Source organism: Pelodiscus sinensis, chromosome 8 (genome assembly GCF_052426305.1).
Source record: "Pelodiscus sinensis isolate ZL-2025 chromosome 8, ASM5242630v1, whole genome shotgun sequence".
NCBI lineage: Eukaryota > Metazoa > Chordata > Testudines > Trionychidae > Pelodiscus > Pelodiscus sinensis.
Genome location: NC_143059.1, coordinates 32,444,767 through 32,459,223, shown reverse-complemented (window position 1 = coordinate 32,459,223; position 14,457 = coordinate 32,444,767). Strand labels below are relative to the sequence as shown.

Sequence of the window (14,457 nt, the reverse complement as noted above, 5' to 3'; positions counted from 1 at the left end):
GAACCTTTTCTCCATTTCCATGGCAAACTCATCAGTGAATAGGCCCAATCCTGCAAACCCAGAGCATTGTGAGTGCTCAGTTAAGTCAATGAGAATTCTGCACACACGACATGCATGAGCTGGTCCAATGAATGTTTTTAATTACATGGAAAAATGAAAACAATGGAGGAAGTAAAGGCAGCAGAGTCAATCCTGTAGCAGGGACAGACCTACTAAGACCCTTAGCAAAAACTGTGCATGGAATGAAATTGTGCAGATACTCCATTAATTTGATGCATTTTTCCTTTTGTTTTTAGTCCTCGGAATAAACCTCTGACAAGGGGGTCTTAAAATATTTGCTTCCAGATGCTTATTGCACATTTGAGGCATCATTTGCGGTTCATGGTAGAGATAACTATGGCTCATGGGATTCGTAGTGGCGTACGTAGACTTTCACATTGAGGTCATTGGAAGACTTAAACTGGGGCAAAGTCATTACTATCGTCTGACTGTCCAGTAACTGAACCAGATGGCCTCAGTCCAGTAGGGAGCAAAGATTTACAATGCAAAACCCAGTTAACAGTGTGAGCAAAAAACCAGTAGTCCTCTCCTCTGTAGAGCTGGTTTCCCACAGCTCAAGACTGAAAGCACATTGGCAAGGCCAGGTCAGAAAATCTGTGCTGTGTATATATAAAGGGAATCAGTCTACAGGGCTGTCAGTCCAGCACCTTTCTTCAGCTCTAAATTCAGTGGAAAAGAATAACTCCTCTGCCTGACAGAATGAAGGTCAGAAGAAAGCACAAACTACGCGATCAATCTTTAACCACCAGGTATTTATCACGGATTTACATTTTAAATTATGAAAGCACGCACCACATAGTCTATGGACACAAGACATATTAAAAAGAAAAATCCATACATATTTTGCAGACTAATGATAATATTGGAAAAGGCTCATTCACCATTGAACTTTCCCATCCATCATATCTAATCCCTTCTCCACTATAATAAGATCTTAATGAAAAAATCTGGGAGCACGAGTCTCAGCACGAGCCCTGTAACAGACTCAGGTTGTGGTGGGCCAAAAGAGGAAGAAAGTTCTCGGGCGGAGGGCCTTCCACTGGAAAAGCACCAGCCCTTTGCCATCAAAATCTGGGAACTCTTAGCTATTCGTCACAGATTATCAAGCATAGTCACTCTGCCTCCGGGATACATTTGCACAGACAGAAATCTAAAAATCTGACAAGTGATTTGAAGCTACCGAGTCCCAAGCCCTGGACAGGGCCCTGCAAGGACAGTAAGACTGTTGGCATCACCGATCTCAGTAGGTAGCACTGTGACAGTGAATGCAACTGCTTGGAGGAGTGAGGAATCCCACAGAGCCATGACAGTAAAAACTCTCATGACAGACAAGGAGCCTATTGTTGATTATGAATGGGGCTCCACAGTGACCTTTCAAAACATATTATCATCACTGACAGCAAAAGTTCTGCTCTCTGACTGGCTCTTCTTTAAACCAAATGCTGACTCAAAAAGAACACAAATTCAGCCTCAGTAACTACATGGCCTCAGGAACAGCAGGCTAATTAATGGTCAGACAGGTGCTGATACAATGATGGAAAACTACAAAGGTGAGATAACTGACCTGCAAGTAATGTGGACTCATTATAGACAACAAGAGGTAAAATTAGTCCCAAACATATCTGGGTCTCCACTCTTTTAAACAATTAGCTGGGAGATGAATAACTAAGGCAGTGGTCCCCAGTGTGGTGCCCACATTTATGTGAGCCCACCTAGTGACCAGGGCCGGCCCGAGCCATTCTTGTGTCCCAGGCGCACGGTGCATGTGCGGCCCCCGCCCCTAGGCGCCCAGCAGCCCCAAAAGGTTGGGGACCACTGAACTAAAGAAACAGAAAGGAAATATCAAGAACTTGTTTGGTCCCTTTTTCTCCAGCTGGTGTCTCCTCACACTTCCTATACCCCTGTGTTGCTTCCCTTACCAAGACAGGTCTGTCCATCAGGTCCCAGCGTCGTCCCCAAAGAACACATGCAGTCTCCAGTATCCAAGCAGGACCCTTGGCAATCCACCACATCACAGATATCATAGAAATCTACAGAAGAACAAGAGCACTGTTCATCTAGAGTACTGAGTATCTAGCCAAATAATTCTACCATCACTGCCATGAGTTTCATGCCTTCAGCTAAGTTTGTAAAATACAAGCCTGGCTTAGGTTAGAAAAGCAGCACTGGTCTAATTAAACCAATTCTGAATTGAGCTTAAATTGGTGCAAACTTCTTTTGTAGAGACATTTAGGTTATGTAATTCCTAGGCACCAGGGAAATCCCCCCATTCTCCTTTTCATTTTGCAGCATTGTCATTTGTGGAGTCTCCACTTCACATATCAATAGTGCAAAAGGTGGTGCCAGAACTTCCTTTACTTGAGAGCTGACAGGAAACCCTACCCCTGCTTTCTGCTTCCAGCTCTCCTGCTGGAGGATGGAAATGCCATTCACAAATTCTGAGGTCAGAAGGGGCCACTGTGAGGAAGAACCCAAGGAGCAGCCTGTCTTGCGCAGCCACTAGGGGGCTGGCATTGCACTGTGGAGCTGTGACTAAGGAGCCAATGTTGGAAGAGCACATGGACTGCTTGCTTGCTGATACAGGCATGAAGAGTGATTTCTGGGTGCATTCATGCCTCTCCGACATTGGTAGGAGGATTCTCCACTCCAAGGCAAAGGGTGGGAGTTACGAACTAACTACCAGAGAGAGGACCCTGCCCCTTCCCACAGTTGTCACTCAGAGAATCGCAGAAAGGAATTAATAGATTGCGAAAGGAAAGAATGCCTCTCATGGTTACTTACGCCCACAGTACACGTGGAAGCAGACACTAGGCTTGGTTAAGCGGTAGACATAATACCCGCCTGGGCATGCCTTAACGTCAATCGTGGTGTTCCAAAGACAGCAGTTCCCATTGAAGCTGGCACAAGCTTGCCTTTGGACAATGCCTTCTGACTCCCTCGGGTGGCTGCCATTTAGCCAGATGGGGGCATGGGTTCCACAGTGGTTCTCTGGGATGCAAAAGGTAGGCATGGCATCGCCAGCCATGCCAGTGAAGCGGTACCACTCCCCATCAATGTGGCTATCACATGTAGGCTGGCCATGGGAACCATTTATCTGGTGATCAGTGTTCCGCCAAGGCTCATTCAGGCTGATATAGGCAGAGCAAGGGTCCAGGGCTGAGTCATATGATAAGAGAGAAAAGGGAGAATCCAGTGATAATCAACCCATGTTTAATGACTGGTAACTGCAGAAACAAGAAAATAATTTCAATTATATTTTCCATTCCTGGTTTAGCAGAATCTTCTCAATGGACAGCAATCCCAAAGGAGGCACAATGAGGCTAGTAAATTGATTGTCCTGTTTATTAGAAGCACAGAGGAATGAAGTAGTCTGAAAGTTCAACTTAGTTTAATTCCTTTAAAAACAAACAGTGAAAAGCATTTGAGCACTTAAAACACTGTGACAATAAGAATAACTCACAGAATAACCACTATTTAATGCAAGGGTGGACAATAATTTTTTATGGGGGCCACTTCAAGATTTTGATAAGTGGTCAATGGATGCACTTTTTTATGGAGGGAGTGCAGGGTCTTGGACAGAGGTTAGGTGCAGAAGGCTCTCTGTGCTGTGGGGAGCGGGGACAGGGAGGGAGGCTTCACATGCTGCCCCTACCCCCCACAAATCTTTCAGAGCTGGGAGATTTTGCTGCAGAGGGGAGGCAGTGCAGCACAATTTCTCAGCTCCCATTGGCTGGTTTCCTGCTCCTGCAGTACAGAGACATGAGAAACAGCCAGCCAGGGGATGCTGGCATGCAGGGAAACTTGCTTGAGAGTGCTGCTGGCCAGGAGCTGCATAGGTAAGCACCTCCTGACCAGAGCTTGCCTCTGGCACCCCACCCTCTTCCTCACCCTTCACCCCCTCCTTACAGCCCTCCCTCAAGCCAGAATCCTCCCGTGTACCCATACTCCCTCCTGGGCCCTGCACTCCAATCCTCTGCTCCAGGTCACAACACTTTCCTTCTCCAAAACTCCCTCAGACCTTCTCCAGCCCCCCAATTCCCTACCCTGAGTTCCCTTCTGCACCCAACCTCTGTCCCAGATCCCGCAACCCCTCCATAGAAAAGTGCAGCCTTTGACCACTTACCAAAATCTTGGAGTGCCCCCCCCATCAAAAATTATTGCCTATCCCTGATTTGAATGGACCAGACACCCCATGAATTCATTATTTAAGCATAATTGAAATGTGTTGCATAGCATCAGTTCTTTGGCTTTCATCCATTTGCTAGAGGGTGCACAAGTGTCAGACCGATTGGAGTGGATGCTAATTCTCCCTCAGACTTCAGGAGGAGAATCGGGCTGCAAGTGGATTTTGAAGCATTCGTAAGATTCATGAAAAGCATTCATCAACGTGACAGTTCACTTTTGTCAATCACCAATTTTCTACAGAGAGAAGTTAGAAATCATTGCTTGTAGTAGCAGTTAGAATTCAAGCAATAGATAGGTGGTGAACATATTAATGTCACAGTTCTACAAATGGAAAATACCTGCTTGTTATCTTGGCTATGGATCTGGCCAAGAACCTACACAAGAATCATTAGAATCTAATATTATTGTAAACCCGTGGTCACCAAACCATCATTCGCGAATGACTGGTCAATTGCAGGGGAGGGGAAGGCTCGACCAGTAGATCACTAGGTGTTTGGGACCCTCTCCCATTCCCCCACCCCCAAGAAGAAGCCCCCACTGACGCTATCTCCAGCTACAATGGAGGTAGCACTGGCTTCCTGTGGGATGGGGGGGAGGGGAAGGTTCTGCAGCTGCGCACCATGTCTGGGATTTCAGGAAGTGTGCAGCCTGCTCCTCCCCTCCCCCAAACATCCGGAACGTTTCCTGAACAGTCGGGTCTGTCACACGCCAGCAACATCCTTCCCCCTGCTGCCTTCCAGGGAGTAGGAGACCCCAGGACCGTGCCAGCTCCAACTGCTCAGGAAGCTCACGCTGCCATGGGGACTGAAGGAGCAGGGTGCGTGCGCCTCCTGAGAAAGTGGAGCAGGCGCAGTCACAGGACTCCTACTTCTCATCCCCCCTCACTCAGGAAGGCAGCAGGAGTAAGGAAGTCACCGGTGTGTGACAGACCCCGCTGCTCAGGAAACATACTGGCTGTTTGGGGGAGGCGGGAACAGCGCACATGATTCCTGAGGCCCGGACCTGGTGCACAGCTGCAGGATCCCCAGGTACTCACCCCAGCTGTTCCTGTCTCCTCCACCTGGCTAGACCCCCTATGAGTACTCTGCTCCAGCCCCCGCCAGCACCCTTCTCCCTGCCCCAGCACTCACCAGCACAGTGCCCCTTGCCCACTAGCACCCTGTCCCCTGCTACCCACCAGCACCCTGCCACCCACCAATACCCTGTCCCCTGCCTCCACCAGGACCCTGTCCCTTGCCCCCACCAGCACCCTGTCCCCTGCTACCCACCAGCACCCTGCCACCCACCAATACCCTGTCCCCTGCCTCCACCAGCACCCTGCCCCAGCTCCCTGTCCCCACCAGCACAGTTGGGGCCACATTAGTGAGGCTTGTTTTTTTTTTGAGGGGTTAGTTTTTTGCATCTCGCTTGCGTGGTCCCAACTGACTTTTCTGTGAGTCAGTGACCCTGATTCAAAACAGGTTCCCCGCCCCTCTCAGAAATAAAGACAATGCTGAAACCTTTTGTGTTTGACCTAATATTTTATTTATAAATGAAGCCTGGCCAACAAGCCCCCATCTGGCTGCAGCATAACACCACTCCTGCATACACACCCCAAAGCCCAAATCTGATCCTATAATACACTGGAACCCCCTGTCCTGAGCCTCTCTCAGCCCCAAACTCCTGCATCCCCACTTCCTCAGTCTTCTGCCACAACACTCCTGCATCATCCACACACAGGAAATCTGTGTCCTGAACCCATCATACTCCCAACCTCCCTGCCCTGAGCCCCTCATCCACCCTAACCCAAACTCCTCCACCCTCACATCCACAAGCCTGTATATAAAAGAATGTATTATGAACACCCCTGTTAAAAGACCTTTTAGAACATACTTCAAATAACTAATAATGGAAGAATTGTGCCAGTGAAAATACAGGAACAAAAAAATTCAGTGTATTTTCATCTTTCCTGTATTTAGTCTGTTTCTATACTAATATACTGGGACTTAGATTGTCACCATATATTAACACCTGGTTAAGCACTGCTAAACCATGACTAGATTAGTTCCCATTAAGTGGAATATATGCTAATATTGTCCTGACTAAGGAGAATTCATTACCTTCAGTAGCATTAGACTAATAAAGCCAGTCATTCTAATTAAGCACATCCCAGCCAAGTGGAATACACTCCCTCCCTCTCTCTCTCGCTTTAATATATTTCTTCCATATAGTTTGTACTTTCTCTCTGTTATTTATTAAACAACTTCATTCTAAAGACTGGTGTGATGCAGTTAATATGAAAGATGCCATTCAAAATTCACTACTATTTTTAATAAAATGTTCTGGACACAGATGTTGTCTCTGTACAGTAAATATTATTGCTTCACTTGCTCTGAAATGGGAATGGTAATTGCTTTGAGAAATTACTTAAAGATTGTCTAGTTTAACTATATACTCTGTAAATACCCGATTCCTTTACTGAAATGCTATCTTGCACCTTCCTCTAATACACCTTCCTCTTATCTCTCACTGAATATTCTTAGTGATAGAAATGTACCCGTGTTAGTCTGGTGTAGCTGAAACAAAATACAGGACTATGTAGCACTTTAAAGACTAACAAGATGGTTTATTAGATGATGAGCTTTCATGGGCCAGACCCACTTCCTTTGATCTGAGGAAGTGGGTCTGGCCCACAAAAGCTCATCATGTAATAAACCATCTTGTTAGTCTTTAAAGTACTACATAGTCCTGTATTTTGAATATTCTTATGCCCTCTACAACCACAGATCTGTCTCATTTGGCTTTGACTTCAGTATAACAGAAAAAAGCAGCTACAGGGGCCATTAGAAAGCTAAAAAGCTGTGAGAGTTGTAGGGGACCCGGTTTGGATTGTGGAGGAAAACATTTAAAGAAGTTTTGGTACTAATGTTTTTAAGTGATGAGCGGAAGAACAAATTTAACAGAAAATTTGCTACATGTCCATTTCACTTTCTGCATCCTCTTTCTTCTCAGAGAATGACACTCTTTTAAAGCCAGTATTCCCAAAAGAGATTATTTTACCTCCCAATCAAGGACAAACTTGGACCCCCACCTACTGAAGATGTCCCAGTCCTTTCTGTTCTTACCAGTGGATGAACCCATTTAATAGAAGAACCACTAGACAGTGCTTTGTAATGAGAGGTGCTGCAGCTCAGGCAATTAGGTGTCAGGATTCAAGGAATTTTTTAAAAAAAATTCATATAGATGCAGCAAGTCCAGAGGTGCCATGACTATGACTTGCCAAGGCTGAGATGGCAGAGCCCAGCCCTGGCATCTCCCTGACACAAATTAAACATTTTCTATGGGCTTGCCATCCCTTGACTGCAGCCCAGGCAGGCATGACCTCTTTGGATACCCTTATTAAGCTATTCCTGGATACAACGAAAAAAAGCCTCTTTCACACTTACCTCGCTGGCTTTTCTTCTTAATGCCTTAGTGTCAATGATTTGTTTAATTTTGAGTTATGGTGGGTTGCTGTCCAAGATTAAAAGCTTGGTGTTAGCAACAAAAAAGGTGGCAAAATGAGGATTTCCCTGTCCAATTCCCAACTTAGCAGCACTGAGGAGATATACATGCAATTAGCTTCTGTATAGTATCCTTCAGAGATGGATAAGAAAACAATTGCCAGAGAGAACTTGTCATTAGCTAAACAGATATCAAGGGTTTTAAAGGTAACTTAGAAAATGGAACTGTGGGGGGAGAAAAGGGAGAAATCCAGATTGAGGAAGCACTCAAGTGAAACCCCACCTCCACCCCCGACTATGGGCAGTTCCAGGCAGGAGAGGACAATAATGACTAAGATATTCCTTAGCCCTTAGAACACTGAGCAGCCATTTCCAGACAAACCCAGCTGCCAGACCCTGCAGCTACTGCCTCAGCAGACACAGCTCTAAATACTAGTTCTTTAGGACACGCAGCAAGTGAAAAGCATTTCAATTTACATCCTTAACAATACTAACAATTTAACAATTTTTGTTTGCGCGCGCGCGCGCACACACACACACACACACACACACACACACACACACACACACACACACACACACACTACATAGTTCGTGATCTAATAAGCATTCAAGAGCAACGTTCTCTCAAATCTTTTCCATCCATGTTTGGAATACATTTTTTGTGTGCACTGAGGCATATGCAAATGTGCACCACCAGGAGAAACCCAAAGCCTAAGGATAAACACTTTGCTAACCACCTGGGCAACATCTGAAATCTCTCCTGAGTGGCCACATAAGTGTACAGCTTACAGGGAACACTGAAGTCTGACATTTTGGAGAAAAGTCAATCCTGTATGTGTCTAAGTGACAATTTCTGCTCTGAAATAAAAAAAAGTAAAGGAACAACAGGATACTGTAGTTCTCTGAACTGAGGTGTATTGCTAGAACATAGCATACTGGCCCCTTAGTCAAGAGAAAGCATCTGTCTCTATCATTAATGAACATTATAGTTAAAAGCTGGGGAAAAATTAAAGAAGTGGATATGGTGCCTGCTTAGACCGAGTCCAAACACTCGAATAGGAGACTGTGTAGAACAGGTGATCATAAAATGCCCTCGGGGTATTTCTAATACAGATTTCTGGATCTACCATTCTTTTAACCAAAAGGAGCACAAGGCCTCCCAGCCTACAGCCAAAAATACCATGCACACAGATACTCCTCAAAGAAGTGCCTCTTGAAGTTACTCACCCACTGAAGATACTGGCTGTAACTTGACATAGATACAGAAGGAGAAAAACAAGTACTGGAACATCCCACTCAACTGAGGGAAAAGTTGCACCTGAACAAAAATCTCCCTGTGACTGCCGGCTTCCACTTTGACTGGCCTCAGCGTCCTTCCCTCTGACTGCTTCTCCTAATGGCTTGTGTGTTTTGACCCCACAGTCTGGGAAGTGTGATGGTGCTAGCACTTCTGGAAGGTTTATCAGAGGAAGAGGCTGAAGGGATGCTGGGCACAACTTCAGCCTTGACCTGCACACAGCAGCGCTGCCCTTTACTGACCGATCTTGTTTTTAAACTCATCCCTTATTGTTTTCTGGCAATGACACTTCTAGTATCTTATCTGAAGAGGAATTCTAATGGAGTGGACATCCTGGAAGGCTAGAAGGAACAGGCAGCTGTTGGTGGTAGCTGTTATCTCGGCTCCTTCCACAAGTCAGATGACTTCATGGTGCTCATTATGCTCCCTGCAAATCAGTCACAGACAACTAGAAAGTTTTAACTGAGGAAGTGGTGAAAACTAACCCTCTCTCTCAGAAACTATCCAGGACTGGATGAGGCACTGCGGTGATGGGAACATCAGTCAAAACAGAGAGACCTGTCCCACAGGGGACACCTTTCACTAGAGGGCAAATATCCTGTCCATCTGTCACAAGTTTTGTACATTCTGCTCAGCCCACAAGAAACATGCTACTTACAGTCTTGTAGGCTGGGAACATGCTGCTTCATTCAACTACACAGCAAAGAGAGTGGGGGGAAACAGGAAAAGGGGAGGGAATCCAGTTAACTCTCTGAAGGCCGCTTTACTACCTGAAGACACTATCTACAAGTCATTAGTGGACACACTTGCCATCTACCCTCTTTTTTGACTGAATGTACGTCAGCAAAAATAATTTTATTTTTCAATGTGTCTTTTTAAGCCGGGAGTCAGTAGCTGAAGCCAAGTTGGCATCTATGAAAGTCACAACCATGGGGTCTATAGCTTGAGAAACAAAGGTGCTAGCCTCCAGCCTACCACCCAGAAGTCAGCTCTGTGACATAATAAACCCACCTGCACAGCTGCGGTCCCCCGAGGAGCTGACAACTTGACGAGTAGAGGTGACCCATCTCCGATTCCTTTCCCAGCTATGGCTCGGGGTGGGGGAGGGCAGTGGATTAACAGACTAAGTAGCCCATTTTAAACACCTGTGGGCCCTTTGTGCCACATGCTTTGCAGCAGCAGCTAAGGGGTGCCAGTGCCCCGGTCATGCTCAGAACCAGAGATTCTGGCACAGTTCTCCCCACTTCCAACTGGCCAGCCCTGTGTCACAGGAGCTCCCCACATTATGTCCTAACCAGCCCTAACTGGCTCCAGCCTGAGCCTCTTAAAGGTACAGTTTTCCCCAGCCCCAGCTCTGTATTGGTGCAAGGAGGAATTTGGCACCTTGAAACTATAGGTTCAAATTCCAGCAGGGTGGACTAAGCCCATCAATCCTTTTGCCATACATAATTTGAACTCAGAGTTTACAGATAGGGGGAAAGGGAGGGAGAAAGCAGATTTCAAGAGAATATTGGCAGTGAGTGTGTGTCTGCTCTGCATAGGTATTCAAGACCCCAGGCATGAGATATATATAAACCCTTTTTCCTTTTCTAGTTGGATAAAAATTGTTCTTGCCTATGGTGCATTATTGTATATTGCTTCCCTGGCTGCTCCCCTCTACCTCAGCAGTACTTGTATTTCAAGGGTTAACTAACTTCCATACGGATATAGTTCATAAATGCTTTTGAGATTTGTTGGGATGAAAGTCACTATTTTAACACCTGGCACTGCCCCTCTCCACAGTCATAAAAAGGCAAAATTTCTAGTGCTGGTTATAGTAGTGGCTGAGAGATAATGCATAGCATTTTGCAACAGAAGGCAAAAGAAAACTAAAATTCACCATCCAAAGCCAGGAAACTTCCCTGGCTGGTGATAATCATTTTCATTCCCAGGAGAGTAACTAAAACAGAAGGGAGAATATTGCAGTAAGTCATTGCTATTACAGTTTGCCATTTTCATTCAGAAGCTGATACATTCTTACATTCAAGGGAAAATAAAAACCGACAAGTTTGAATTGAAATTCTTGGTTGTGTGACAAATGTGTACATATATATTTTTTTTATCCATGTACAATTCATTGCCTTCTACAGCTTTTGTTGTTGTGGATATATTAGTTTTGATCGTGGAGGTTGTAGGTGAGTGACTGATACCTGACTACTGGCACAGAGAAAACAATGGCATCTCACTCACATTCATTCAACTCTGAGGACTAAAATATATAGCCCTATAATAGTCTTTTAGGAACCCTAGACAGTGAAGAGTCCAGAATTTGGGATGACAGAACTATACCTTACTTCTCTTCTATATTCCCAGGGTTCAGTTTAAAACTGTAAAGGTACAATCTGCTGCATGTGTTCCAATTCTACCTTTGAATGTCTTCTGGAATATGCAGTAGAGATGAGGAGCTCATGCAAGTTGTGAGAAAGCCAGCTCCTGCAGAGAACTCTTCCATCAGTATGCTCCTACCTGCCACCCATTTCCTCTTCCTTGCAGCCTGACCTTTGGACCAAACATAATCATGGCTGAGTTAGAACTGGGGCCCCTCTGCTTCTGGGGAAGGAGTAAGTCTAAACTAGGCTTGCCTGGACCTATTGGTATATTCAGGCTGAAATTCCAGGGAGGAAAGGAAGGGAAAAGGCACATCAATATCCTTATTGAAATGGGGATTTGGAGCTTGTTTAGGCGTCCATCCCATAGTGATGAGCTGCGAAGTCTTATGAAGGTACTTCCATAAGATAAGCCTGAATAAATACCATCAGTCCTATTGTGAGTGCAGAGGAATACTGTTCAGTGGGGAGGTATTTCCTCCCCAGTATGACAACAGTTCAGGGCAGAGGAAACGGCTGGACCATTTCAAGTAGATCCAGTTACACAGTTTTGCAGGTATCAGACAGTACTCACCAGTCAAGGTGCAATGGGTTTGATTTACTAGCCTTATAAAGACTCAGCCACCTCATCTATTTAGTCAGATTGGAAAAGATCATGCAGCTTATTCACACAGGGGTATTCACTCCTAGCACCATTTCACTATTTGCCATTGATGACTTCAAGCAACTTTGCCAGACCCATCCTCGCTACACTGGTGACTGTCTGAGCTAATGAAATCCTTCACTGCAGATCTGATCCTAACAGGCCTGAGAGCCCCTCACTGGCAGAGTGTGGAAGAAAGCACAAATCAGCACTTCCTGATGCTGGGAAGCCATTTAAAGCCTGACTCCTGCTGTAAGATCCCCATCCGCAGTGAACTAGAGGATGTGTGCTCCAGATAAGCCTGGACAAGGTACCAAGATTAATTGTAAGAGGGTCAAGGACTTCTACTTAGAAAGTTTTTGTTTCTGTAAACAAGCTGTCTCAGGTCAGCACACATGCTCCACTTTGACTGAAGTCACAAGATTTTTACAGCCCTTTATTTGGCACTATTAGGACACAAACCACACGTGAAAAAAACTCTAAATTTAAAGGTCACGAAGATTAAAAACTAAGGCGATGTCTATACTGCGCTGTTTTGCGCAAGAAATATGCAAATGAGGCAAAGCGTGGAATATCACTGTGCCTCATTTGCATAATTAACGATCGGCCACTTTTTGCACAAAACCCCCCTCTTGCACAAGAGCCATTCTTCCTGAAAAAAATGCGGATGAACGGCTCTTACGCAAAAGCCTCTTATGCAAAAAGCAGCCACTCATGAATTATGCAAATGAGGCACGGCGATATTCCACGCTTCACCTCATTTGCATATTTATTGCGCAAAACAGCACAGTATAGACGTAGCCTAAGTGTTGAGGAGGCAATGCAGTCAGCTCGAGTTTAGAATGGTTGGGGGACTGATCCCTATCCCACTTGGCAAATAATCTACTGTACTGGAAATTATACTAATTAGCATGCACAAATTCATCCAGAGAGATCAAACCACTTTACAAGCACTAGCCCCAATTTACAGTTGGGAAAACGGAGACACAGAGGACTTGAACTTGCCCAAGATCACAAAGATAGGCATTGGCAGAACTGGGAATAGAACTCACCTCCTATTTCAGCATCCTGTCCCTTGGGTCATGCAGCCTGCAGACTGGTACTTACATCTAATGCTCTAGTTTCAGAAATCAAAATTTGTCACCCTTCGTCTATACATCAAAGAATGCTCTGGTCTGGTTTTTTGCACTTCAGGATCTAAAATAAGGCTGTCAGTGCGAAGGCAGGCATGATTATTTAGGGTGAACTGGTTAGAGTTTCCAGGATTCAGTGGCAACATTGTATTATGGGAAATGCTTATTATTATTTTTTCAAAAAAGTTTCTAGCTTTCTAGAGAGCAAAGTTAATATTAAGGCCACTGGTGGACACAGTCTAACCACAAATACAACATGAGGAATAGAATTCTTAACTTTCAGCTCCAACAAATCATATATATAGTAGCCCAGTGTCAGAGTCTGTAACGCTGAAATGCTGGCTGTTCTCTCTGGGCAGCCCATGCTGCATGGAGAGTGCGGGGCCCAAACGGCCACTTGCTGGGGCCGGCTGAGCGGCGCAGAAGTCAGCCGAGTGCCACAGCAGGAAGTGAAGGGGGGCGCAGCAGTGACATGCAGCATGACAGTGGCTCCAGGCCCCACCCCCTGGCCATGAATGTCACTGCCCCACTCCCCTTTACCTCCCACCGTGGTGCTCGGCTGACTTCTGCGCTGCTCAGCCAGGCCGCTGTGTGGGAGCAAGCGGCGCAAGCGGCTGTTTGGGCTCCACACCCCTCATGCAGCACGGGGAGTGCGGTGCCCAAATGGCTATTTGGGCTCCGCGGTCCCCTGAGTGAGAGGAAGGATGGGGAGGAGAAGAGAAAGAGAGACAGAGACAGAGAAAGAGGCAGGAGGCGGAGGAGAGCCGAGAGAGAGAGAGGCGGAGGCAGTAGGAGGACACACACACACACACACACACACACACACACACACACACACACGACCTGAAAATCCCGTCTTATGACAGGTTAATTGGCTAGTATATAAAGAGTTAAATAGGCTGATCAAATTGTTCTGTCACGTAGAGGAAATCTAGTTACTTTAATTGATGGGGTGTGTTACAAGATATCCTGGATCAACAATAACTTCAGGATTTCTTGCAAGCCTAGAGCAACTCTGGTACATTACAAAAGAGATACTGGACTTTGTATGTTAGGGGACGGCTAGACTGCGAGGATCTATCGGAAAAAAGATACGCAAAATGTGCTCCACATTTTGCATATCTTTTTCCTTTACTTTTGACGGACTAGACTAGGCCAAATTTTGGGAAAAAAACCTTTTTTCGAAAGCCCCCTTTTTCATTGTGGAACGAGGAATACAGGGGCTTCCGAAAGAGCATGTTTGCTCTTCTGCAAAAAAGAGCAAAGCAGAAGAGCAAACGCATTCCCT

The 14,457-nt window shown here is 45.6% G+C and overlaps 1 protein-coding gene across 1 annotated transcript in view; it reads right to left on the bottom strand.

Annotated features, from left to right (window-relative positions):
* Window positions 1-9,183, bottom strand: part of OIT3 (oncoprotein induced transcript 3) — a 28,593-nt gene extending 19,410 nt beyond the window's left edge. The window contains exons 1-3 of the mRNA XM_006131991.5: window positions 8,958-9,183; window positions 2,842-3,216; window positions 1,980-2,090 (exon numbers count right to left, since the gene is read on the bottom strand). Of these exons, the coding sequence (XP_006132053.1) occupies window positions 1,980-2,090; window positions 2,842-3,216; window positions 8,958-9,021 (550 nt within the window). The 5' untranslated portion in view covers window positions 9,022-9,183. The remainder of the gene's footprint in view (window positions 1-1,979; window positions 2,091-2,841; window positions 3,217-8,957) is intronic.
* Between the last annotated feature and the right edge of the window lie 5,274 nt (window positions 9,184-14,457).